General features: G+C 38.2%; 1 protein-coding gene across 4 annotated transcripts in view; it reads right to left on the reverse strand.

The window, feature by feature from the left end:
• Window positions 1-478: 478 nt before the first annotated feature.
• Il15 (interleukin 15) overlaps window positions 479-26,302 on the reverse strand; it is a 69,137-nt gene continuing 43,313 nt past the window's right edge. For all 4 annotated transcript variants that reach the window (XM_076864759.2, XM_076864756.2, XM_076864755.2 and 1 more), the window contains 6 exons: window positions 9,459-9,557; window positions 8,290-8,387; window positions 7,189-7,273; window positions 5,531-5,575; window positions 3,568-3,705; window positions 479-887 (listed from right to left, as the gene is read on the reverse strand). In XM_076864759.2, the coding sequence (XP_076720874.1) occupies window positions 777-887; window positions 3,568-3,705; window positions 5,531-5,575; window positions 7,189-7,273; window positions 8,290-8,387; window positions 9,459-9,470 (489 nt within the window). In that variant the 5' untranslated portion in view covers window positions 9,471-9,557 and the 3' untranslated portion in view covers window positions 479-776. The remainder of the gene's footprint in view (window positions 888-3,567; window positions 3,706-5,530; window positions 5,576-7,188; window positions 7,274-8,289; window positions 8,388-9,458; window positions 9,558-26,302) is intronic.

Below are 26,302 nucleotides of genomic sequence, written 5' to 3' on the forward strand. Positions count from 1 at the left end.
TTTAATAACTTTGACTCTTACAAATCAGCAGTTTTTATTTTACAACATAAAATGCCTCTACTTGAGAAAGCATGAATATAAATGTTGTTGAAACCACCAGTTTTCTGTTCACTGTTCTGCCTTTCAGTAAAGGTATGTTTATTACCACTACCACCTAAGATTTACTGGTACACACTGTACACCAGGCATTGCAATGTCTTTCTTTAATAACAAGTGCTGTATATAACTAAATTACAGCATAAAGCACAGGGTGCCCATACAGTTCCTCTTTTGTTGGCAGCCAGTTCCTTCTCTGGGTGCTACAGTGACTGGAGAAGTAAATGACAGCCAGTAGTCAGTGGTTCCATACATGCACACCAGCCCAGCTATGGCATTGGTCAGGCCCCACCATGCTATATAATTAGACTATACCCTTTAAACAAATGCTGCCCCCCAACCCTGTTTTCCTATAGGAGGTAAAATATCAGTGCAATTTCAATTGATGAAAAGTACACAATTTTATTCACAATTTTACATTATGTTACAAATATGTACAATTTCAATAATAAATTAAAATAAATGAGGAAAATAAGTCTAATAAAAGTGCATAGTTAACTTTGTCACTGACATTTTTCTGCCTTCATTTCTAGGAGTTCACATGATCCAAGATCCTGATTATCTTCTTGCTGGAACATCTTGTTTTGGCAGCACATTTGAAATGCAGAGTGTTTTGTTGCTTCTAAGCATCAGGGAAGATGTTTGTTAATAACAGAAACACTGAAGAGGATCAATTGCAATCAAGGAGGGTTGATGAACATTTGCACAATATGTTTAAAACTCTCCAAAAATTCTGTGATATTTTTTTCCTCCAGTTCTTCACATACTTTGCATCCAGATTCTGTTATATTCTGCCAAATAATAAGGAAGAATTACACTGGTGAGTCTAATATACTTCTTTCTTGGAATATCACATTATCTAAACTATATGGTGAAGTCTTGAGACATGAGAGCTTTGACAAATTAATATCATAGAAAGAAGAACTATGAGAAAAGAGAATTGGGACTTTTATGATATAGCTTATTTTTCCTATAATGGATTAAGGTCATCGAAAAAAGTAAGCCATGGCTATCAGACTTCCTGCTTAGAGTGCTTCCATGGTTTCTTATCATCTCCTCTTAGCATGTTATAGGGCCCTTTGCCTCCCTGCATCCTGCATGAGCCCTCCAAGAGCTGTTCCTATTCCTGACACCTTTCCACACTGCTTCAAATGTTATGCTCTGAGAACATCAAGTGAGCTCCATTACTCCTCCCCAGGCACACAGCACGCTATTGAAGGCCTCTCTGCTTCTGTTTTTCTGTTAATTTCTTCCTATTTTAGCTTACTGCCATGTACATCTAAGAATATTCAACTGTTGTCTCCTTTAGGAAGGTTTTTCTGACTCCCTGAGCTCCTTAGGGTTCTGCTCCATGTCCTGTCTCTCAGAACTCCTCGTGTAGACCTCTCTCATATCCACTTCCCATTTTACATTCACTTGATGAAGATTTACTCCTTTTACACTACTAGACTCTAAGCTCTCCCAGGAGGGCAAGGTCATTCATTTCTGCTTCTCCAGCATTAAGCATAGGGCCTGGCACACAAAAATCACTCAATCCTTATTGGTGGCATTAATCCACATAGGAAAATACTACAAACTGTTGTAATTCCACAACACTATCATGAATAACCAGAATATTCCAAATGTAGCAATCCCGAACAAACATTTCAGAGGTCATCTGAACCAACCATGAAGGCTGTGCCAGCAAAAATTAGAACTAGATTTTATAATTAGGCACTTGGAATTCAGATTCACTAATATTTGTCAAGCACATACCATACACTAAGTACCATCAGATTGTATATACTACTGTCCTATTTGATCTTGAAAATAATCATCAGAGAGGAAGGCAAAGATATTAAGTGATCCAGCTCTGTTGACATATTCAATTGAAATTCTCCACATCCAGGTCTTTCGATTATGCAGACCTGCCCCCTTGAACCACTACACACATTCCACACTATGTCCTAAGGGAGCTGACTGTCCACAAACACTTTAAATGGTTCCACATTGATACTGTCATGGGTTATCTGTTGTATGATTCACTCTCTCCACTGATAAGATGCAGGTAACATCTTAAGTGTTAAGCAGCCATAACTGTGTTTGCAAACGTATTGGCTATTGAGTACATGTGAGCCATTATTCTGAAAATTGGCACAGAACACTGAGAAAAATGCCTTACCCTTTGAAGCTGACATTCTGAGGGGAAAGAAATGGACACTATTCATTAAGTAAAGTGCATGATATGTCAGGAAGTGGGACGTACACAGGAGGGGAAGGAGACTGCTTAAAAGGGGGAAGAGCTTGCATTGAAAATAGGTGACATTTAAGCCAAAGACCTAAAGTAGCCTGGCATTTTTAGGGAAAAGTCAAGGTCTCCAGCCACGCTCCCTCTGAATCACTATTCTTTCAATTGCCTCTGCCTGAACATACTTCCCCAGACAAGCTGAAGGCTCATTCCTTCCCATCGTTGTCACAGGTCATCTTAGGGAAAACTTATCTAAGCCTACAGCCTTTACCTGTTCCCTTTACCTGCCTTCTTTATTGTCACTGGACTTAATGAATAACTGACTTTTTACTTATTTGCTTACTGATTGGTTGACTTCTATTTCCTCCCTCCTTAAAAGCAGGGGTCATGGGTATTTTTTCAGACTGTATCCTGAAGGCCAAAAGGAATTTATTAAATGGCCTAATTTGACGACACCCTCTCTGTTTCTGTCACTTTGCCTTTGCCACAAGTGTTCTGCCATGAAAGCCATGATTCTTTGTGCTTTAGGACTCTGCACAGCTGGTTCCCCACCTACCATGGCTCCATAGCATCAGTTCTCTTAGAACCCTCTATTGCTCACGTTGCCTGGCATGTCCTAAACTACACTCCAGTCATTAATCATTAATTATGATTATCCTTTTCCAGCATAAGGAGACTCTGCTTGATTAGAATTCTGGCTTCCCATTTCACTAGCTACATGAATTGGAGCAAATGATTTAAGCTCCCAATACTCCAATTTCTTCACCTTTCAACTAGAAATGAGGTTCACTGGATTTTAAAAAAAGATATGAGGATAATAATCTCACAGATTTATTTTGAGAACTAAATGAATATCAGTTTAAAGCTTTAAGAACAGTGTCAGGAAGTGGGACTGAGTACCCAGTAAAACCCCAATGTGAGTTACTGTTACTGATGTTGAACATGTGATTGTGTAATTAGATTAATGTTTATTTAAAGCACCTGTTTGGTTCACCACTGTGACTGCAGCACTGAAACACACTGCCTGGCATTATTTAGCAAATGTCTATTTATCAAATCAGTCAATGAACAGTTGAGGACTGTGTGTATATGCCAGCTATGGTACCACTTTTGGATGCCACTCCACTAGAAATGAATTCTTTCTCCTGAGCACTGCTGAGAAAGACCTGCTTGTCTACTAATAACTTCTTGCAATCAAGCCAAAAACATCAGATGTAGCGCTGTAAAACTATTGGATAACTCACCCCATTAGAAGATAAACTACTGTTTGCTAGGAGGATCAGGTTTTTTACTGTTTCCTCTATGTTCCCATCTCTAGACTCATGTGAAATGACTTCTAGCTCCAAGAGAAAGCAGTTCATCGCTGTTACTTTGCAACGGGGCTAGAAATAAGAGTTACAAAGAGACATTTTGAAAAAAAAAATTCCATTATTCATTTTTACATTGATGTCATTTTGATTATATAAAAATCAAGCCAAATATTTTATAAAGACATATGATACTCATTAAAGATTTTACATAGGGAGCAGCTTATTTTTTTTTCTTTTTGGCTTTGAAATCAAAACCAAACCAACCAATCACAAATAAGAAAGATGGTGCTATTATGCAGGAGAAAGAACTTAATACCAGAAAACATGAATGCACTCAGCACATTTCCCTTGTGGAAAGCGTGATAACACTGGTCTTAGACTTTCTAAACCTCAGTACAGATAGTCAGCGAGAATTTTGGAAACAGACGCTTGTTAACATTTTAAATAGTGGTAGCTGCTAATCACACTATTCCTAAAATTTCCCAAGTTCTAGAGGCAGAAGGGACTCTAAGAAATATAAATATAAAGCAGGAATAGTGTTGATTCAAAAGTTGGCCAAATCATAAAGGGATCTCAAAGTATACTTTCCACGACAAAAATCTAAACTTAAAAGAACTTTTAAGGTTCTTAAAGGTACCCAATGCCTGGTACAATATCTATATCCCTGCAAGCACTTATTAAATGCTCACTAAATGCATGAATAAATGGACACCCCATGTGCCCGCCCCTACAGTATCCTTACCTCCCATTGCAGCTGCTCATGATTGAAAGGTAGACCCTATTACCATATAAACAATAATAAAACTGAGGTCCAGAAATGTTAAGTGACTTCTGAAGTGACACAGGTAAGAAGTGGTTGAGTCAGTTTAAATCTAAATTTCAATTTCCCCACAGCCCACGAGTTGTAAGATTTTCTTCTTGCAAAAAAGTAACCCCAGGATGCTGAGTGTTGGTGGTTCTCTGACTGATTTCTGGTTAGAAAAAAAAAAAATGCAAAGAAAAACAGAAAATGTGCTGAAGCCAGGGGAGGGAGACAGGAAACTATTTCCATGTTCAGCAGCACTATCCAAGTGTTTGATGGGCATCTGCTTTTCCTGGTTTTTAGCTACAGATTCTTTTCAATGCACATGAAATGTTAGTGGGGGGCGGGGAAAGCCAATTTCAGCGAATTTCTAATTGAAGAATAATAGAGAGGACACTGTTTTGAACACATACAGCACAGAGTGTGTTTTTTCACAAAGTGAAATTGAGAACTCATTTCTTGGTTTTAGTGATAATCCGGGGAGAAAGACGAACAGCAAAACCAAAAACCTACAAGCCCCAGGCAATGTCGGTATATTAATGAAACCAATTCATCATTTTTGAACTCTGGTAAGTTTTATGAACTATGTGTATATTCCCTCATACAGAGAACTTAATCAGAATGCTTTTCTGACATATATAAAGAATCCATGCAAAATATGGAACACGAATGCTCCTAAGCAGTTTGTACAAAAAGCGATTTGAGATGACAATACATGACAGCCTAGAAATAACTGATGTGGGGATACTTTTAAATTGAATCAGTTAACCTGACTCTAGCATCATGATTTGACCACATCACAAAAGCATACAATATATTTTGTTTGACACTGATGGAAAAGGCTTTTGTGTATGTGTGTATGTATTTTGATTTGGCACCATTATAAAACAGTATTTATGTAGTTCTTTGTCCCCAAGCCCCACAACCTCAACAATCACTTGTAAAATTTGCAAATGTTAAGGACATAGCATATGTTATAAACACACATCAAAGTTATACTTAAAAGCTATACAAACTTCAATTTTGAAAATATGCTTCTTAGATATTTGAAAACTGAAAAGAAAAGCAATTTTGAAAAAGAAAAGAACTACTTACATGGACATCACTCTCTGTATATAAAGTAGCATCCATATGTAAAGACTGAAAAGAAACAAAATTATATAACATGTAAAACTTTGCCCTGATTCAGATATCATGAGAGCAATTTACTGAAAACAGTAAATTAAGCCATTTAAATCATTTTTATAACTTTGGCATAATTTTAGATTCCTATGTAATTTTGAGAGAAAACAGAGGGATCCTGTGTACCCTTCACCAAGCTTTCCCCAATGGCAATATCTTGCAGAACCATAGTACAATATTACAACCAGATAATTGATAATGACATAGTCTACCTTTGTTTTTCAACTTTACCAGTTTTATGAGCAATAATGTCTGTGCATACGTGTGAGTGAAGTTCTATGTGATTTTGTCTCATAGGTTCACATAACCATACCACAGTTAAGATACAAAACTATCACCATTAACCCAAAGATCTTCCTGCTATCCTTCCCACATATCATTATTCAACCCACTAGTTTTCTTCTATTCTGTAATAAATAGGCTTCCTATGTCATTATACTTGAAGAAGCTTCTTATAGATAGCATAGCTAGCCTGTGTTTTCATATCAACTCTGCCTTTACTTGGTAGAACCTCTCCTCTTCTATGAAGCCAATATCAGGAATGCTGGATTTTTGTTGTTGTTGTTGTTATTGTCCCCAGGGTTCCTGAGCCTCCCTGCCTCCTTTTCTCTCTCGTATTCTATCTTCAGGTTAACTGTCTTTCTTTTGTCATAACCATTCTGCTAATGAGCCTTTCCAGTTTGTTCTGTGGTTCAGCTATCACAGTTTTTAGTTTTATAATTTACAACTGATTCCTTTTATATCTTCTAGTTATTTGCTAAGGCTTTCTATTATTTTTATTTGTTTCAAGGATATTTGTAGCTGCTTTTTGAAGCACGTTTATAATGGCTGCTTTGAATCCATGTTAGATAATTCCAACATCTGGTCCAACTTGATTGTGATGTTCCTCTTCTTGGTACAGTGATTTTCATTGGTATTGTGGCATTGTGACTATTATGTTAAGAGACCCTGGTCCTGTTTAAATCTATTTTAACATGCAGTCAGCTTCTTCTGATTTGGCAAGTTCTGACCTATTTCTGTATAAGTGATTCCAATGGCAGCTAAGTTTTCAGGATCTTTTTGGTATCACCTCCTGCAGTAGGAGGAATTTCTCTGGGCCAGGCTGCCTGGTTTCTTAGGCAGGGGATGGGATACCCACAGCCCCCTGGGATAAAGTGTACCACTTCAGACTGTTGTTTTGTGTGGGGCCCCTGCTCATCATAACCGAACTGATTCTGGTGGTATTTCTTGGTGGAAGAAGGGGGTCTTTAGTCTAGAGACAAGACAGCCTTCCTTGGAGTCAGGTCCACCCTGTGTTCCCCTGCAGATGGCTACCAAGATACCTGGCAGTCTGACCTGTGAAAAGTGGAACTTTTCAGGTAGGCCACTTTTAATTAAATTTTAAAGATAACCAGAACCTAAAAATACTATGGAAAAAGATGTATTATCAGACTATAAAATGCTAATAAATTTCCACAAAAATATTATTCTTTAATTTGACATTTTATTAAGGTTGATAGAAAAATATAAGGAGAAAAAAATGCACCATAGCAATTATACCAACTATTTATGGAAAATAAATGAATACTCACTTGAATAAGATTTTCAATTTTTTGCAAATCCTTTCTTACATCTTCCCAGTTAGCCTCTGTTTTAGGAATACCTGCACTAATACAGCTGGGGGGAAAAAAAAACAGAGCAAAGCATTCGAATGATATATTACTGTCTTACTATAAGCAACAGAGCAATTGAAATGTTTTTCTTCTGACCAGTGTGAAGGTCAGTGTTATCCCAGTCTCTGTGCATTCAATAGTCTTGTAGATGAACTTAAGCACTGAATACAGAGTGCACCTTGACACTTTAGGTCAATTGCAGGACTGGCCAACCTCAAGGATTACCGAAAAGTCAAATTAATGAAGAAGAAACAATGCAAGATGTATGGCCGTGCTCAATAACTGTTCTTAAATGAGTTACTAGTTTTCTTTAGGTAGAGGCTCCAGGAGCCTACTATGCAGATCTTAAAACAGGCAACAATCATTTTCATGTAACAGCTGTATCAGTAAATGTTCTTTCCAGTATGTTCAGTTCCATGGTGCTCACACTATTCTTATGCTTGTAGCAGTTTCCTTCCTATGCTTTGCAAACTTTAGCCTGATCTGGGCTAAATGATTATATTCTTAGTAACTTTGGTAAAATTTGAAATTTAATATCCAGATGAAAGATACTGACCATGTAACTGTGGAATAATTGCTAGAGTTTTGGGAAAACAGTCCTTTTTAATGGATCTTGTACAGAAGCGTGATAATCAAGGCTAAACTAGCTTATGAGGAACATTTACCTGAACAAATCTATGGTTCCCCATACTATGAAGGCATTAGTGGAGGAAAAGTAAACTGGGATCAGATTAGAGAATAATAAATTTGGTGCTGGGGGCCAACTGGGTGCAGTTGGAAATCAAAGATGAGGGGCGAATACTTATTTGGAATATTAAGAGAATGGAGAAATGGACAGTTGGCTGATCACCCAGCCTCCTCTGAATTGCTATAATCTAGCCCATCATACTCCTAATTCTTCGTTCCTGGAGATAAGAGCAAACTGACCATTTTTCTGGGGACAAGTTTCATGGGGAAGGCATTCAAGGACAAAATCATAGCCTTTGAAATGCGGATCATGATATCTAAAGGTCAAATTACCCCAAAATGAAGACAGGAATGCCAGCCTCAGTTAAAAAATGAGTGTTCAGAAGTAAACACACATAGCACTGGATGGAAGTGATTCTCAAATGTGGTTTCTGAAAAATATGATCATAGACAGATATTAAGATATTTTTAATTGAAACGTTAAATTTCAAAATAAAATTTTATATTTCTAGGTTCAAAAATGTAAAATCATCATTTCACAATTAATATTTTGTATCAAATCATGAAACTAGAATTTATTTTTTTTCTTTATCCCCCACCTCCGAATCTATCTGTATGCTCAAAATTCTTTTTTTCTAAACATTTATTTTTTTAGTTACAGGTAGACACAATATCTTTATTTTATTTTTATGTGGGTGAGTGCTCTTGCTCTCCGCCACAATCCCAGCCCCTCAAAATTCTTTAATAAGTATTTCTCTGGATGCACATTTCTGATAATCATTTAACAAAGTTTACATATTTAGTACTATACTTATACACTAATGTCACTTAATTTTTTCTATTATCTTTCAAATCCTGCCAAACTTCTTTTTAACAGACAACATATTTTATGCAGCACAGATTAATAACATGCACTGATAACAGGTACACCAGTTATATATTAGTTTCATGCCACAATTTGAAAATTAATAACGTATTAACATGTGATCACTTGGAAAAAACACATATGAATGGAATCAAATAAAGATGTTTTATTCTATTCTAAGAGCCTCAGTATAATAATTTTTCTTGGTGATTTAGGAAAATCATTTATCTCAGACATTCCCAAAGTTTCAATACTTTTGCCTACTCTTTGTGTTTTCAAAGCTTTTTTAGTTCTGTGCTTCATTTGGTCTCCACAGAAGAGATGAATTATTCTCAGACCTTGCCCTCAAAGACTGCACAATTTACTGCATAGACAGACATTTTAAGAACAAAATAGAGTGGAATGAGTGAAATAATGCATTTACAGTGACACGAAGGGCCTCACAAAATTGTTAATCTTGTTTTGAAAACTCCATTTAATTTATTTTCAAAATAAAGACAATCCTAGGTGAACAGATATCTGTGACACCCCAAGGTCTTTAGCAACTAATCGTATAGCTTGTTACGAAGTGTCTGAGATTCAAATGACCTTTGAAAGAAAAGTGCATATGCTATTTTCCTCCTTTTTTTTTTCTTACCGAAATTCTCATTACTCAATGCCAGAGTAAGTCCTCAGGTATTGAAGAAGAGCCTGCTATGGTAATGGGTTTCCAGCAGCCATCCATCCAGAATACCTCCTGTAATACAATTCCAGGTGAAGGACAATCCATTAAAGTCACGAGGAAACGTTTTGGAAAGAAAGGGAAGGAATTGATGTGTACTGAGCACCTACTTTTTAAAATAAAATTCCCTGCTATATGCATCACATTTAATCCTCATGAAAGTCCTGTGGGGTAAGGTAAGCAGTTTGGGTAAGCTGCCCCAGCCCCACATCCTGTACGTGACAGCCAGGATATAAGACCTGGTTTGTCTGATCATAAAGAGTGAAACATTTTTATTATGTTGTGTCCCTGAACTGAAAATTTCTGAAATAACATTAGTGAAAAGTAGATGCATGTAAATTCTTAGATTTGTATGACTACTCTTTGACAATCCAATTTCCAATAGCAGTAGCTACTCCTACAGACATTGAACAGATGTGTTCAGTCTTTGAAATAAATCATTGCTAATTGGAACATCATTTGAGAATTTCTTAAGTATAAAGTTCTACTTTTTCTAATTTAAGGTATGGGAAGAATGCAAGAATCAAAATATATTCACCTCCATTTTATTAAAATATTTAAAATTAAAAAATAATTCATTTTGTCCTAGAGAAATAATATATAAAAATAATACAAATTTATTGGCCTCATCCACAAAAATAACAAAATCTGCCATATCCCCTGAGATAAGTATTCACTACAACTATTTCATAAGGTCAGTTAAATTCTTACACTTTTAAGATATTTCCAAAACATAAAATGATTGCTTTAAAATCAATAATGTACTAGTTTAAAAGGAAAAACTACCATTTATCAAGGTATTAAACAAGATACTACAAGGATGTTTGAGGAATATTTTTCCTCAAGAATGTATTAAACCTAATTTTCCTGTACATCTGACCTAACCGGCCCATTGATTGATTTATTTAAAACAATAAAATTGCTGTTCTTACTGTTCTCATTTCATAACCATACTCTGTCTACATTATTTCAGTGTTCAACATTCCTTACATCATTTCACAATTATTTTTGTAATTTCATCCCAATCATCTTAAACTCTCTACATTTTTTTATAGTATCCCAAATTCTACATTTAAAAAAAATACTATTCATTGTCTTGGGATTGAAAAATGAATGCTAAGAGTAATGTAATGTTTAGTAAGGCCTTGGGAAGCTACTTTAATAGACAATGAGGCTTTCTTTCCCTCCTGGGTTTCTGTAGCAGATAGAGCATTAATCTTCAGGATAGTGACCCCCTCTGCCCTGTCTGGCTACCTCCTGCTGGCATGAGGAAAAGAAGACTAAGTGCTTTAGCCAGAATGTTCCACAGTTGCAAGGGGTTCTCAAGCATGATGACAGAATGCAGCAGGAAATGTCCTCAGAAGCTTCTAACAACATAACCATAACAGAAAACCATGTAGCTGAAAAAGGAAAACATGTTATGGCTTTGTCTGGCATCTGGCAAAAGGATGTAAGTATCTTTGTGGTTTGAAACTGCAAACCTGTCTTTCACCAGCAGCTTTCAAGGTATTCAACTTGCCACATACTATCATTCTATGGAGCACCAATTCTCCTAAGAACATATGTGTTTGTGAGTGGATATAATCCTTGGGGGTTAAAAAAACAAACAAAAACAATTTTTTTTTCTTTTACTAAAATTTTTATTTATTTATATTTTAATTTTGTTCTAACTAGCTACATATGACAGTAGAATGCATTTTGACACATTGTACACAAAGGGAGCACAACTTCTCCTTCCTCTGTCTGAACATGTTGTAGAGTCATACAGGCAGTGGGATCATACGTGTATCTAGGGTAATAATGTCCGATCCATTCTACCGTCCTTCCCATCCCCACACTCCCTCCCCTCCCCTCTGCACAATCCAGAGTTACTTCATTCTTTCCTACTCCATCTCCATTATGGATTAGCATCTGGTTACCAGAGAAAACATTTGGCCTTTGGTGTTTAGGGGATTGGCTTAATTTGCTTAGCATGATTTTTCTCCAGCTCCATTCATTTACCTGCAAATGCCATAATTTCATTTTTGTTTAAGGCTGATTAATATTCCATTGTGTATATGTATCACAGTTTCTTTATCCATTCATCTGTTGAAGGGCATGTAGGTTAGTTCCATAGTTTTTGTGAACTGAGCTGCTATAAACATTGATGTGGCTGCATCACTGTAGTATGCTGATTTTAAGTCCTTTGTTTATAAACTGAGGAGTGGAATAACTAGGTCAAGTGTTGGTTCCATACCAAGTTTTCTGAGAAATTTCCATACTGCTTTCCATAGTGGTTGCCCCAATTTGCAGTTCCACCAGAAATGTATGAGTGTACCCTCCCCGCCCCCCCGCCCCCACCCCCCGCATCATTGTCAACACTTATTGTTGCTTGTATTCTTAGTAATTGCCATTCTGACCAGAGTGAGATGAAATCTTAGAGAAATGCAAATCAAAACTTCGATAATTGCTATAGATAATGAACATTTTTTTCATGTTTGTTGATCAATTGTATATCTTCTGTGAAGTGTCTGTTCAGTTCCTTGGCCCATTTATTGATTGGGGTTTTTTTTTTTTTTTGTATTGTTTTTTGAGTTCTTCATATATCCTGGAGATTAGTGCTCTATCTGAGGTGCATGTGGTAAAGATTTTCTCCCATTCTGTAGGCTCTCTCTTCATGTAATTGTTTCCTTTGCTGAAAAGAAGCTTTTTAGTTTGAGTTCATCCCGTTAATTGATTCTTGATTTTACTTCTTGGGCTTTAGGAGTCTCGTTAAGGAAGTCAGGTCCTAAGCCAAAATGGTGGGGATTTGGTTGTACTTCTTCCTTTGTTAGGTGCAGAGTCTCTGTTCTAGTGCTTAAATCTTTGATCTACTTTGAGTTAATTTTTTGTGCAAGGTGAGAGATAGAGGTTTAATTTCATTTTGCTTCATATGGATTTCTAGTTTCCCAGCACCATTTAGTGAAGAGGCTATCTTTTCTCCAACATATGTTTTTAGCACCTTTGTCTAGTATGAGATAACCGTATTTATGTGGGTTTGTCTCTGTGTCTTCTATTGGTGTGCATGTCTATTTTGGGGCCAATACTATGCTGTTTTTATTACTATAGCTCAGTAATATAGTTTAAGGTCTGGTGCTGTGATGTCTCCTGCTTCACTCTTCTTGCTAAGAATTGCATAGGCTATTCTGGGTCTCTTATTTTTCCAAATGAATTCCATGATTGTTTTTTCTAGTTCTACAAAGAATGTCATTGGGCAAAACTATCATTGTTTTATAAAACAGAACATGGTAATCATTTTCAATAAAGAGCCAAATAATAAACACCTTAGGCATTGCAAATATTGTGGTCTTTCTCATTATTACTTAATAAGACCACTACAGTGAAAATAGCCATAGATAACACAAGAATGAATGGGTTTGACTGTCTTCCAATACAACTTCCTGTGTCAATGGGTGATTGGGGCCTTGGATCTACCAACCACCTATGTTAGTAAAAAGTTCATTTGTTGATGATCCCTGAATCTTATGCATCCCTTCATCAGCCCTAATTTGAATATAGCTGAGAAAGTATATTTTTAAGTGTCATGAATTGTACTGGCATTTTTTTTTCACACTAATTGCTTCTTTCAAATAAGAGACTCCCTCAAACACATTCTAAGTACAATATTAAAACTAAAACATAAATCATATAAACTATGTTACATGGGACTACTGCTAAATTTTCAAAAATTTAGATTTAGAAGGACCCTCTGTGTGACAGTTCCAACAAGTGGTTGAGTGTTTAAGAGGTGGGGCCTGTGGGATGTGGTTAAGTTGCTGAAATTGTGCTTGTGGAAGGGGCTGATGTTCTCAAGGCCTCCAGATGTTTCTGTGAGAGTGAGTTATTATAAAAGAACAAGCTTGACTCATGAATCCCTTGGGCTGAAAAGAAGCTTTTCAGTTTGAGTTTAGTTTGAGTTCGTCTCACCATGAGATCTCTTCTTCTTTAGGGCACCCTGCAATTATGATGCCACCTACCATGAGGCCCTTGGCAAATGTCAAACTGATGGGACTACCCAATCTAAAGCTTCCAGCCTCTGAAACAGTGAGCGAAATAAACCTCTTTTCTTTAGCAGCATCCAGCTTCAGTTGTTTTGTTTTAGCAACAGAAACATACTATTATAGGCCTATAAATCTCACAGTATTAACAAAACAACAAAAACAAATGACAAGTCAGAACGTTTCTTCTTTGAAAAAATAGTATTTCATACATAAGTGTATAAAATACCTAAAAGCATGCTAAGAGTAGCATATATTACATAATTTTGGATTTAACTACATTGGGCCCATTCTCACAACCACCAGCTTCTTAGCTGAGCTTGCTTCCCCATACCACAGGTGCCTTGGGCACTGCAATGCTTTCCCAAGTAGATACTAACATCCCAATATACTTGGTCTTTCTCCAACATTCATTTTGCCCATTTCAAATTCCAATCTGCTATGTATTTGTGAAAAAAGTAATGTCTTTATAATTTCATGAGCTCTAAAAATTACAAAAATCTGAAATCAAACCTGCTACATTATATGATTACAAATCAACAATAATAATATCAAACTACTGACTGTTGAATTACAGTAATTTCAAAAATATTGAGTCACCAATCTCTGCAATCTGTTAATTATTTCTTACTCTCCCTAACATCCATCCCTACATCTTTAAGTCAAGTTTATCAGGGTACCATGTCAAGATAATAAAATATAACACACTTTAAGCAAATAGTATGCAGTGTTCTAACAATCCATGTTTTCATGAAATCAGCACCACCACCATGATATGGACCACATTGATAATCACAAAACATTCTCTGTGCAGTCTTTCCATCTTCAACCCCAAGTCAGTTACTGATTTAATCATGCATTTTCAAATAGCAACGTAGAAGGAAAAGCACGGATAATGATGTGGAAAAAGGAAGAAGCAACAAGTCAGGCAATGATTATTGTTTTATATGGGTATTTGAAACATATTCATACTGATTAATGGGAAAAATCAAGAGAAAATTTAACTATGGAAAGAACAAACAATTTCCAAACTCATAAAAATAGGAGAAAATGTGAAGATACCTTGAGCAATCTAACAGAAGGTGGTAGTGGTGAGTTGGGGCAATCAGAGAAGGAGAAAAATAACTCTTAGAGAAAAAAAAAAGCACAGTAGGTGGGTAGGTAGGTATGCAGTTAGTTGGATAGATGATAGATAAATAGCAATGTGACCTATCTCAGAAATACCCATATACTATTATTTCTCTCACCTCCTGTTGGAAAACTCTTGGCTTCATGACTTCCTCTAAGGACTCCCTAAGTTGTCCACCATCTATATAACAAAAACACTCTAAAATGGTCCATGTATGCTATCTCCAACTCTCCTCCCCACAGAATTTCCTTCCTTCCAGAATAGTGCTTGGAACACAGGATGTCCTCATTATTTTTTCTGGAGTAACTAATGAAATTTTCTTATTTGTTTAACAGACATAGTGTGTGCTGAAATTAATTAACATTAATTTATTTTGTTTACTATTCTCTAGAGGTAACATTCATATAAGTGGCTCAAAAAATACTTATTAATGAATGAATTCTAAACTCATCAATTTTCACAGGGATATTGAAAATATAAGAAGAAATGAAATCAGGAAATGCACAAGGATCCCAGAATCTACCGGTCTTAGTGCTCCCCAGCAGAGCACTATCTGGTATGTGCCAGGTGCTAGGCCTACAGGCAAATCATTATAGCTCCTGTCCTTTGGAAACATAGCACAGGCTTTCATTGTAGTCTTATAGGTTGAAAGGAAACATTCCAGAGATGATAAAAATAAATTACCTTACAGGATGATCAAAATCAGGCCAACAAAGGAGAAAAGGGCTCTCTGGTCACAGGCAAGAAGGCATGGAAGATAATGGGCCAAAGTTCGGAGGCATGAACAACAGGAGGCCCACGGGGAGACCGGAGCAGTCCACCTTGCCTAGCACATCAAGTTGGAGAAAGGGAGTGGTGTGGCGTGGTAAATGAGAAATGGGAGTCAGTCATGCAGGCCTTGGCTGAACCTGACTGAAGTTCCTTTTCATTGCGCTCATGCATATAATGACATGGCTAGGTTTGCATTTAAATAGATTGTCTCCACCACTACACACAGGGTATGCTTAAAGGAAGTAAGACCAAAGGTAGGGAAATGAGCATTTATTATTGCAGAATCTCAACCAAGGAGTGGCAGTAAGAGTTGAGGGTGGCTGGGCCTGGGGGCATACACATGTAATCCCAGTGGCTCAGGAGGCTGAGACGGGAGGATGGCGAGTTCAAAGCCAGCCTCAGCAATGGTGAGGTGCTTAGCAACTCAGTGAGACCCTGTCTCTAAATAAAACACAAAATAGGGCTGGGGATGTGGCACAGTGGTCGAGTGCCCCTGAGTTCAATCCTCAGTACAAAAACAAAACAAAACAAAAAGACTTCAGGGTAGAGGTGGAGCTAGTTGTGGGGCGTGTGCTTGGCCTGCACGAGACCCTGGGTTCAATCCTCAGCACTAAAAACAAAACAAAGAATTGAAAAGAGAGGCCTGGCTGGGGTGATTCTTCATAAGCCAGTGGAAGATCTTGGCTGTGTGGCTATGCAGCATGAGGGAGGGGAAGAGTGACTAAGATGTTATGGCTTGGAATATCAGGATAGTGGTGCCACTAATGGGCATTGGAAATAAGACTGGTTTGAGGGGAAGGTGACTCACTTGCTGTTGGACATGTTAAGTCTGGGATATCAGAAGGATACCAAAGAAAAGGTTCTGGCAGACAGATGAATAAGTAAACCAGAACTTAGGAGAGGGCAGGGCTGTAGATGTAATGCAACAGGCCAGAACCATGAGTTCAGAAGAGATCAAGCCAGGAGCCCATGTAAAGAGAAAACTGCAGCAAGGAGAGGAGAGATCAACAGTCTTTAACCTTTCTTTAGATAATGACCTAGTGAAGGCTTCTAATTGCTTCAAGTGGTTGGTCACAGCTAAAACGATCATGCAGCAAGCAATTATAGCATTCTCAAGGTCTCAGAGAGCTTTTTTCCTTGAAGATAAGATATATATATATATTTTTTTTTTTTTTTTTTTTTTTTTTTGGCCGGGGGAGAGGTACTGGGGATTGAACTCAGGAGCACTTGACCACTAAGCCATATACCCAGCCCTATTTTGTATTTTATTTAGAGACAGGGTCTCACTGAGTTGCTTAGTGCCTCACTTGTTGTTGAGGCTCGCCTTAAACTCTCGATCCTCCTGCCTTAGCCTCCAAGCCTCTGGGATTACAGGCATGTGCCACTGCACCTGACTGACAGGTTGTTTTCAATTTGTATATTTCTGAAATTGGGTTGCATATTCTAAAGGATCTTTGCTTTCATCCTCAGAAAAGCAACCATTAAAAAGATTGTGCTTCTTAACAGTGGTTCTTCAGGAATCTGAGACAGTTTTTATGCATGTGAAGTATATGAGGACATGTCTTAAGGATATCTGTTTGGAGGAAGGAAGATAGTTCAACTGGACAGAAGGAAGAGAACTGAAGTCCTGTTCAATCATTAGCAAGAGGCTCTGAGGCTGGGATGGAGCCTGAGAGTTGTACCAAGGTGGGAGAATGGGAACGGAAGCCTTTAGGAACCACCCCCCACCCCTCCACTTCCACCCAAGGAACACTGGGCAAAGGCTGCCTCCAGGGAGGTGTGACCTTGGGCAAGAAGAGTTTGTCCTCCAGAAACTCTAGGACGGCTAGAGTTGCCAGCTGGGAACCAGCAAGCAGCAGTCTAACTGGCCTAACAGATTCTTCATTCTTGAAGGGGATAATGGCCACAGAATGGCGTTCTACAAGTGATATTTAAAGATAAAGGGAATGTGGCTTTTAAAATCTCAATATGATTCGATCTTAATTTGATCACGAAGCACGAACCTAAATTTGTTCACTCATCTCAAAATGCACTTTAGGAAAAGGCTGGGTTACCTGAAATCCTACCCTGTTAAAGTAGAGAAAGAGAATTATTCCTCAAAATAAAATCATACACAAGATCAAAAAGGCATTTATTGCAAAATTCCTAGAGACTGACTGAAAAACTCTTTGGCAAGGAAAGAATAATAAGGGAGGGTGTTAACTTACTGAACTCCTAGAAACAAGGTAGATTTGTCACAAAACCCGAGCTTAGATTTCAGCTCTACTCTCCTGCGTGCTTGTGGTGAGAGACCACAGTCTGGTACTATGATGGAGGCATGGAGGGCAGCCCTGCCCGGTGCTCACCTTCTGCCTCCTGAAGTCATCCTGGGCTTGCAGCAGGTGGTACTGGCAAGGAGATGCCGGCATTTCCTTCAATCTGTCTACACTCCAATGACGGCCCGACCCCAGTAGACCTCAGGGAGAATCAAGACCTGACTTGTGATCTTAAGGGTATCAGGGAAAAGGCTCTGACATCACCATTTCTCAGGCCCCTTGGCTATTTTCTTCTTCTTCTCCTCATCTCTCCCAGCAAGACCTGCCCAGAAGGGTGAGGATGGAGAGTCAAGATCTTGGGAGCCAGCCAGTTGGACTTGCAGTATGAGACCATGCCCAGGGAGACCCAGAAGCTGGATTTCTCCATGGCTTCCCCCTAAACAGGCATTGCTTGAGCAAGAAGCCACAGAGCAAGTTAGGTATGTGATGTTTCTGGTCATTATGGAGGTGAGTGAATACTTCCTAAACTATTAATGACAAAACAAAACAACAAACCCCCCAAACCCTCAATTCACTGTGCTGGAGTAAAGAATGATTTTTCTTTATATTATTTTATGGAAAATATTAAAATCTATAAATGTATGAAAGAGAAAATTTGAGTATAGGTATCTAGAAATCATTATAAATATGATTCTGAAACTTGGTGATAATTTTTTGTTATGTGTGGTATTTTTCAATTTTCAGATATCTGCAATTTGTGATTTCTTTTCCCACTCTAAAGAGATACCTTAAAAGTGATCCAGTTAACTAATTCTGCAGTTCTGATATGGGAATCTTTTGCAGTACTGAGGACTGAACTCAGGAGTGCTCTATCATTGAGCTACATCCCCAGTCCCTTTTGTTTATTTCCTTTTTTTGAGACAGTGTCTCCCTACGTGCCCAGGCTGCCTCAAATGTGGGATCCTCCTGTCTCAGCCACCAAAGTAGCTGGGAATACAGGCAAGTGTCACCATGCCTGGCTTTCTTTTTCTTAAGGAGCCTGGACACAGTAAGTGCTGGAGGCCCCTCCAACTGGATCATCCCTTGCTTATGAAGTGCAAGGGCTCTTCCAAGTAGCCAAGAAGAGATAAAGAACCAGCCTCATAACTCCGTGCATGCCTGAACTTGTCTTATACTAATTCATTATCTTTTTTTAAATGACATAATCATTGCCACTGTGGGCACATTTTTATAGTGGAGATAAAATAAACATTCAACTACAAACTCAGCATACTAATTGATTATGACTATACATGCAATAAAAGTTTATGGTTAGGAGAAGACAGTACCTATAACAGAAGGGATTCAGTATATATTTGTTGTATGATTGGGAATACATGTAAAAATGGGTAATAAATAATATTTAATAAATGCTGTTGCAAATAGAGAAGGTTTTTGGTTTATGTGGAAATTGAGATTAGTTTTGAGGAGTGGATAAAACCTGAATAGAAAGGAGGTTAATATAGACATGCATAAATAATATTATATTACGAGAAAACCTAAAAGATGCCACTCACTGAAGGAAGCCAAAGGAAATATACATGAATAGCACCTTGGAGACAGATTGCCCATGACCTTCAAAGGCGAATTGAAGAATCTAATTTGATTTGCTATTCTATGCGAAACTACTTCAGATTCTTAGTGATGTTACCTCATAATTATAATTGAGAGGAATTAGTGTGAATTAAATGAATTAGTTGTGAATTAAATGAATGATTAAAGAGCAAAAAAAAAAATTTGTTTCAGCTAGTATAAAAACTCAGGCCAGATGCGTACATCTTAGAAAACTATGACTCTAATCTTCTCAGTGGCCTTTCTACTTGAAAGAATTACTTTGTGATTCTTGGCTACCCGTGATCATTCTTTTTACAAGAAAGGAGAGATTATCAATTATTGAAGAATGAAAATTTATAGTTGACCGCATGGTAAAATTACATGTTAATTATTAGTTCTGTAGGTAAAGAATTGGGTGATAATTAGTTGAAATCTAACTAGGCTTGAAATCTTTCAGCCTCCCCAACATATATGTCCAACAGAGGCTTCTATTTGGACGGTGACACTGTTATGTTTTGAATATGAGGTGTCCCCCAAAAGCTCATTGTGAGACAATGCAAGAAGGTCCAGAGGAAAAATATTGGGTTATGAGAGCCTTAACCCAATCAGTTAATCCCCAGGGAATTAACTGAGTGGTACTGACAGTGGGTGGGGTGTGGCTGGAGGAGGTGGGTCATGAGGGCTGTGCCTTTGGAGTATCTATTTTGTATTTGGCAAATGAAGTCTCTCTTTCTGCTTCCTGATCATCCTGGGAGCTACTTCCCTTGGCCACACTCTTCCACCATGGTGTGCTGCCTCACCTCCAGCCCTGAGGAATGGAGTCAGCTGTCTATGGACTGAGACCTCTGAAACTGGGAGCCCTCAAATAAATGTTTTCTCCTCTATGATTGTTCCGGTCAGGTCTTTTAGTCACAGCAGTGATAAAGCTCACCAAAACAGATACTATTTGTAACAGTAACTGTGTGGTTTTGAAAACATTTGTTTTATCAAGTATTTATACTATTTTTGCACTTTGGCCTGCCTCCTAAAGCTGGACATTATTCAGACCCCTATAAACCATTAATTGTACTCTCACCATAGATAAAAATTAAAAAAAAATAATTGCCCTAGAAAATTTTTAACATTCTCTTTCCCACCCAAATGTCTCTTTTGGTCCTTTAACTTTACCTTCTCCATTTTAAACCATTATTCTACTAGATGAGAAACTAAATTTTGGAACTTACCCTTATACATTCATACTCTAGTACCTGGAGCCCACCGTGGATACCAACATCTGTAGATGCTCAAGTCTTTAATACAGACTGACATATCACTTACATGACCAATGCGATTCCTCCCAAACACCTGCTATCATCTCTAGATGACTTATAATACAGTGTAAATGCTACATGAATAGCTATACTATTTGTTTAAAAAATAATAACCAAAAAATGTTTTTACATGTTCAGTAAAGACACAATTTTTTTCCAAATACTTTTCATCTATTGTTGATTAAATCATAGATGTGGAACTCATTCATATGGAGGGATGACTGTAAATGGACAAGATAAAAGTCAGCCAGAAGTTATTAGATAATTTGTTCCAGGTCCCCACAGTAAGGTTAGTAGAACAACCAAGGGAAGACACAGATTCTACTTTACTCACCGCTAACAAATGTTCCTATTATAATCCCATTGTCTCTCAGCTTTCCCAAGTTGTCCAAAGAAACCTTACAATTTGACTTTCCACTCACTATGTGCCACTGTAGAGAACAAAAGGAATGAAATCCCTTTCTTCATACATATTATTTTTTCTCAAAGTAAATGTACTCATACATATTATTTATTTCTCAAAGTAAATTATTTCTCAAAGTAAATTCACATATTATGAATATATGTCATGGACCTATGGAGAAAAATAGAAGTGACTTTCTGATAGCTATATTTTAGTCAAAACTTAATATTTTAGATAGTTTTGATCAAAAGATTGAGGGGGTGGTGACACATTCAGTTACTCAGGAGGACGCTGAGTTCAAGGACAGTTTCAACAACATAGCAAGACCCTGTCTCAAAGTGAAAAAAAAAAAAAAAAAGAAAGAGATAAAGGGTTGGGGATATAGTCAGTGGTATTATACCCCTGAGTTCCTAGTTACCACCACCACCAAAAAAAAAAAAAAAGTTTGTAGTTTGTACTATTCTTGATAAATTTAATTTTTTATGGTTAAATTAAGAAGAGGGAAGTATCTAGAAGTATATAGGTAGAAAACAAAGGTGGATGTTAGTGGTTAAGTGCATTAATCATTTACATGAGGATAATAAATTACCTTGGTTTTGTTGTTAATAAATGTTTATGAGAAAACGCAGCTCAGCAAAACCCATTTCTGATAGAGAAAGGAGCACTACAAGCAGAAGTCTTCCCTGAGGGGTCTTCATCTTCCAGTACACCAATTCACACGCTCTTTGTAATGTCGACTCTTTAAAAATTTGAACTACTCTCTAGGAAAAAATTGCTTCTTAGCAGACATCATTTCAAAAGTTTGTGAATTAAACTGAAGTTTGCAATCAGTAAACTCCAAAAGAGAATAATGATTCTTGGCCTCAGGAACAACTAAAAGGGTCACTTAATTCTGGGAGTGACACACAACCAATGGACAGAATAAGCTCTCTGCAGTCAAGTACCCTTAGTCAAACCAATTAACGACTTAACATGAGCACCTAACGAGATACTGTGCATTACTAACTAGAAAGGATGACTTTCCATAGGATAGAAAGGCTATGCAGGGTAATTACCTTTGAGGGGAAAAGTGTTTTCTCAGTTTCTAGTAGAAATGTGTGAAACATAAATTGTATGGGAATAAAAAATATGCTAAGAATCTTGTTATTTCACTTTAATTCCCTTAGGCACCTATTATCATGCTGGAACGGAATGTTTATATCAGGTAAAAAACATTAGCAGGAAAGAAGATGAAAGAAATTCTTTTCTTGCTTATAGCATTTCAACATATGGGCTACCATAAGGAAGGAACAACTAGCTAGCCTGTCTGAGCTGCCACTTGCCTTTTTAGATGAAAAAGTTCTTGTGTCGTTTAGACCCCCTTTGGACACTGAGCAACCTGTTCCCATGCAAAGCAGAAGATTACTATTGACTTCTTTTACCCTTACAAAAATGTTTTCTCTTCCTTCTTTTTACTCGAGGTAATTAAACATGAGAATTCTATTAGCATTCTCTAGAGGAACAGAATTGTTAGGATATATGTAGGTCATATATATATATAATTATTCAAGGGAATTTATTAGATTGGTCATTGGCTTATGTGACCAGAGGCTGGATAGTCCCACAGTGGCCATCTGCAGCCGAGAGAGCCAGAGAAATCAGTGGCTGTTCAGTATAAAACGCTGGAAGCCTCAGAACAAGAGAGACCAATGCTGTGGCCTCAGTCTGAAACTGAAGGTGTGAAAACCCCTGGAGAGTCACTGGTATGAGTCCAGTGGAAAGGCTGAAGATGGAGTCTGATGTCCACAGGTAAGGGCAACAGCAATAGATTCTCCTGCTCAATAAGACTGGAGCTTGCCAGCACTGGCAGGCTTCTCCCCCTTCTGCTCCATCCGAGCCTCCAGTCTATGGGATGATGCCACCCACCTGCCCATCATCTCTGGAAATATCCTCACAGGCACACCCAGGAATATGGTTTACTATTTCTTAGGTCCTCTTAATAGAGTGAAGTTGAGAACCAAAGTTAATCATAGGTATACGCTTGTCAAATGGACATCCAACTATATCTCTATAAACCATGCTTAATCTTCAAATAAACACAGTAACAAGGTCATAATTCCACCTAACTCAATGTCATTATTCTGTGTAATGATATCTGTATCTACCACTGAAAATACACTAATTCCTTTCACAGTATGGGAGGCAAAGTTTTTGAGTGATATTTACTCTTATCTGGACAGTTCACAACTTAAATCTATAAGAAATATTTAAAAACACTTAGGAATTGATATTAAATCTATTAATATTATGTTACCTAACAAAGGAATAAGAGAAAGAAAACAAAGACATCCACTTAAACGTTTCTGTGCACAAACATATTCTTAATAAAATAGGAAAGAAATACTCATGACAACTACAGTCCTTGGTTCAGTCACTGGCCACATGGCCACAGCAGCTTTGCAGCTACCTTCTTCTACAACACTTTCTCTTCACTAGAAGAGTGACCCACACCTTCATTCCTGAAAGGTCTAGTCCATGTGTCATCCTGACTGGATTGGGTTGTTGTACTTTCCCATTGACCTTGATGACAGGACTTGGTACTATTAAAAGATGGATTTCCTGCACCCAGGCATACTCTTTCTTACCTCCATTGTGGAGTAATAGTCCAATTTCCCCTTGGTAATCTGGATCAATCACCTTAACTTTCTCCCTTATTAGCCTGTTGACTCAGAGGCCTGAGGAGCTCAAAGTGGCCAGGGAAAGTGATTTCTTCCAGTTGAATGGAAACATTGTTGCACCTCCTGGCATAAGTATCCTTCTTCTGTAACTAAGACTTGTAGTTCAGCAGAACACAGTTTGTGGGACAAGAAGCAAAAATAAAATAAAACAAAAAAAAATAAATAAAAACAAAAAAGGAATTGTGCTAGTGGGTCACTAGGGATACTGGTGAGTCAACTATACCATTCCCCTTTGTACCCCTTAATTCTTGGACCTGTGAATCCTAGCCATAGAAGAAAGAGAACCATACACTGAATGCTAACTCATGTAGCCTCTGGAGAGCTTTGCCCCAGCCCTGCAAGGTACTGCCACCTCACTGGCACTTAAACTGCATTTTCAAAAGGCTATTCCACATACTATCACATCAGCTGCTTTAGGATGGGAGGGAACACGGTAAGACCAGTGAATCCCATGAGCATGAGCCCATGGGTGTAATTCTTTGGCTGTCAAGAGACTTCCTTGGCCAGAAGCAATGTTGTGTGGAATAAGATGATGATGGATTAGGTATGCTGTAAAAGCAACATGCGTGGTTTGGAAGCATTACATGCAGGGGAAGCAAATCTATTCCTGTAAGAACAGAGTCCTATCCCTTCCATGATGGAGGTGGTCCGCTGTAATCAACAGCAACCTGATTGCTGGCTGATCACCTTGGCAGCTTAGTGCTGGTCTCTGCTGCTGGCCAACTGGGCACTCAGCAGTGGCCATAACCATGTTACTGGGCGTAAGTAGAAGTCCATGCTGCTGAACCCATGTATAGCCTCCATCCCTGCCATAATGGCCACTGTGTTCATTAGCCCATTGGTCAATAATGGGGAGGTGTGGTGTGGCTGTGGAAAGACTTTGACTGCTATCCACAGACATGGCTGTCTTAGCCACTTAGTTATTAGGGGGTTCTTCTCTATTGAAGTCATTTTTTTTTTTTCTGGGAATTTAGATGGCTCACAGATGTCTTCACATACTTCACCTACTGGAGAGGTCCAGCCATATACTTCTTCCCCAAATTTCTTGGTCACTAATTTTCTAATAATGTTCCTTCAAAACCCTGAATATCCAGCCAAATACCTGGCTAGTCTAGGCATCAATATATAGTAGCACATTTGATCATTCTTCCTTCCAAATGAAATGAACAACCAAGTTCACTGCCTGAAGTTCTGCACACTATGAAGGTTTTCCTTCATCACTGTCCTTCAGAGATGTCCCAGAAAAGGTCTATAGTGCTGCAGCTGTCCACTTTTGGATAGCAATACATATGAAGCAGAAACATCCTTAAACCAGACCCTGGTCTTCTCTTCCTCTATGAACCACTCATATGGTACACCCCATGAGGTTGTAGGTTCAGGAAGGGGGACAGAGGTATTGTAGCAGGGGTAAGAACCATGGACAATTAGGTCACTTCTTCATGCAAATTACTTGTGCCTTCAGTATCTGACCACAGTCCAATCACATATGTACCATTTCCATTTGAAGATGGATTGCTGCTGCACATATCCACTTCTATGGCTTGGTGGGAACTTGCTCTCATGGCAAGTTCCATCATGAAAAGAAAAGCAATGATAAAATTCTTCAAGGCTGCTGGTGCTCCCCTCACAAATCTGTTTGTTAAAGTACTGGTGGAGAACACAACTTCTGAATCCAACCAGTATGAAGGAGAAGGTTGTACATGGAAAATCCAGTATCTCTCTGAGCTGTTGAATCCTGTCATTAAAGGTAAACCAAGGGCTGTCAGGGTATATCTCCACCTCATTCAGTGTGACATCTTTTCATCCATGTTTCAGACAGCCAACCAACCAAATAAACTATTAGCACCTTTATTTTAAACCCCATGAGCTGCAATATCAAATAAAAAAATCATTGCTCATTGGGCTCATATCAATAAATTCAGCACGGTATAATTTTCTGTTCCTTCTATGATACTCCCACACCATTAAATTCATTCACATACATGTCACTCCAGACTTTTACTGGTATGAACTGAAAAAATCAAGAAGTTTCTTTGGGGCATAGTGCACCTCCTTGTGGAAAACACTGTGTGCTGTGTGCCCCACCTCTAGGGGTCCGTGTAGACTTGTATCTAGTTATAGGTCTAGAGGAAAATGTTGAGTGGTGAGGGCAGGTCCTGAGGAGTATTTTTTTTTGCTTGGCAACTCCTTCATGGAAGGTGCTTCCTGCTTCCATAGGCAATGCAGGATTGGCTCCTGAGAGAGATGGAGAGGCCACTCTCACAGACAGTGGGGTTGGGAATGCCGCTGCCACTAAGGGTGGTAAGGCCACTTCCTCTGGCCAAATAAACCCATCAGAAGGTAGGATTTCAATGTCCCCAGCCTCTTCAGGGTCCTCCCAAACATCTCCATCCGAATTGACAGGATCCCATTCTTTTCCAGCTTTTAACCCTTTGAGACTGAGAGTTAAACTTGCATTGCCATTCAGCCAATTGCAGGATATGAGCTGGTGTTTGGTTTTCTGCAACTTCAGCCCTGTGGCTACCGGGGAGAACAGTCCCCTGCAGGGCACTTTGAGAAGCCTTTA

Source organism: Callospermophilus lateralis, chromosome 8 (genome assembly GCF_048772815.1).
Source record: "Callospermophilus lateralis isolate mCalLat2 chromosome 8, mCalLat2.hap1, whole genome shotgun sequence".
NCBI lineage: Eukaryota > Metazoa > Chordata > Mammalia > Rodentia > Sciuridae > Callospermophilus > Callospermophilus lateralis.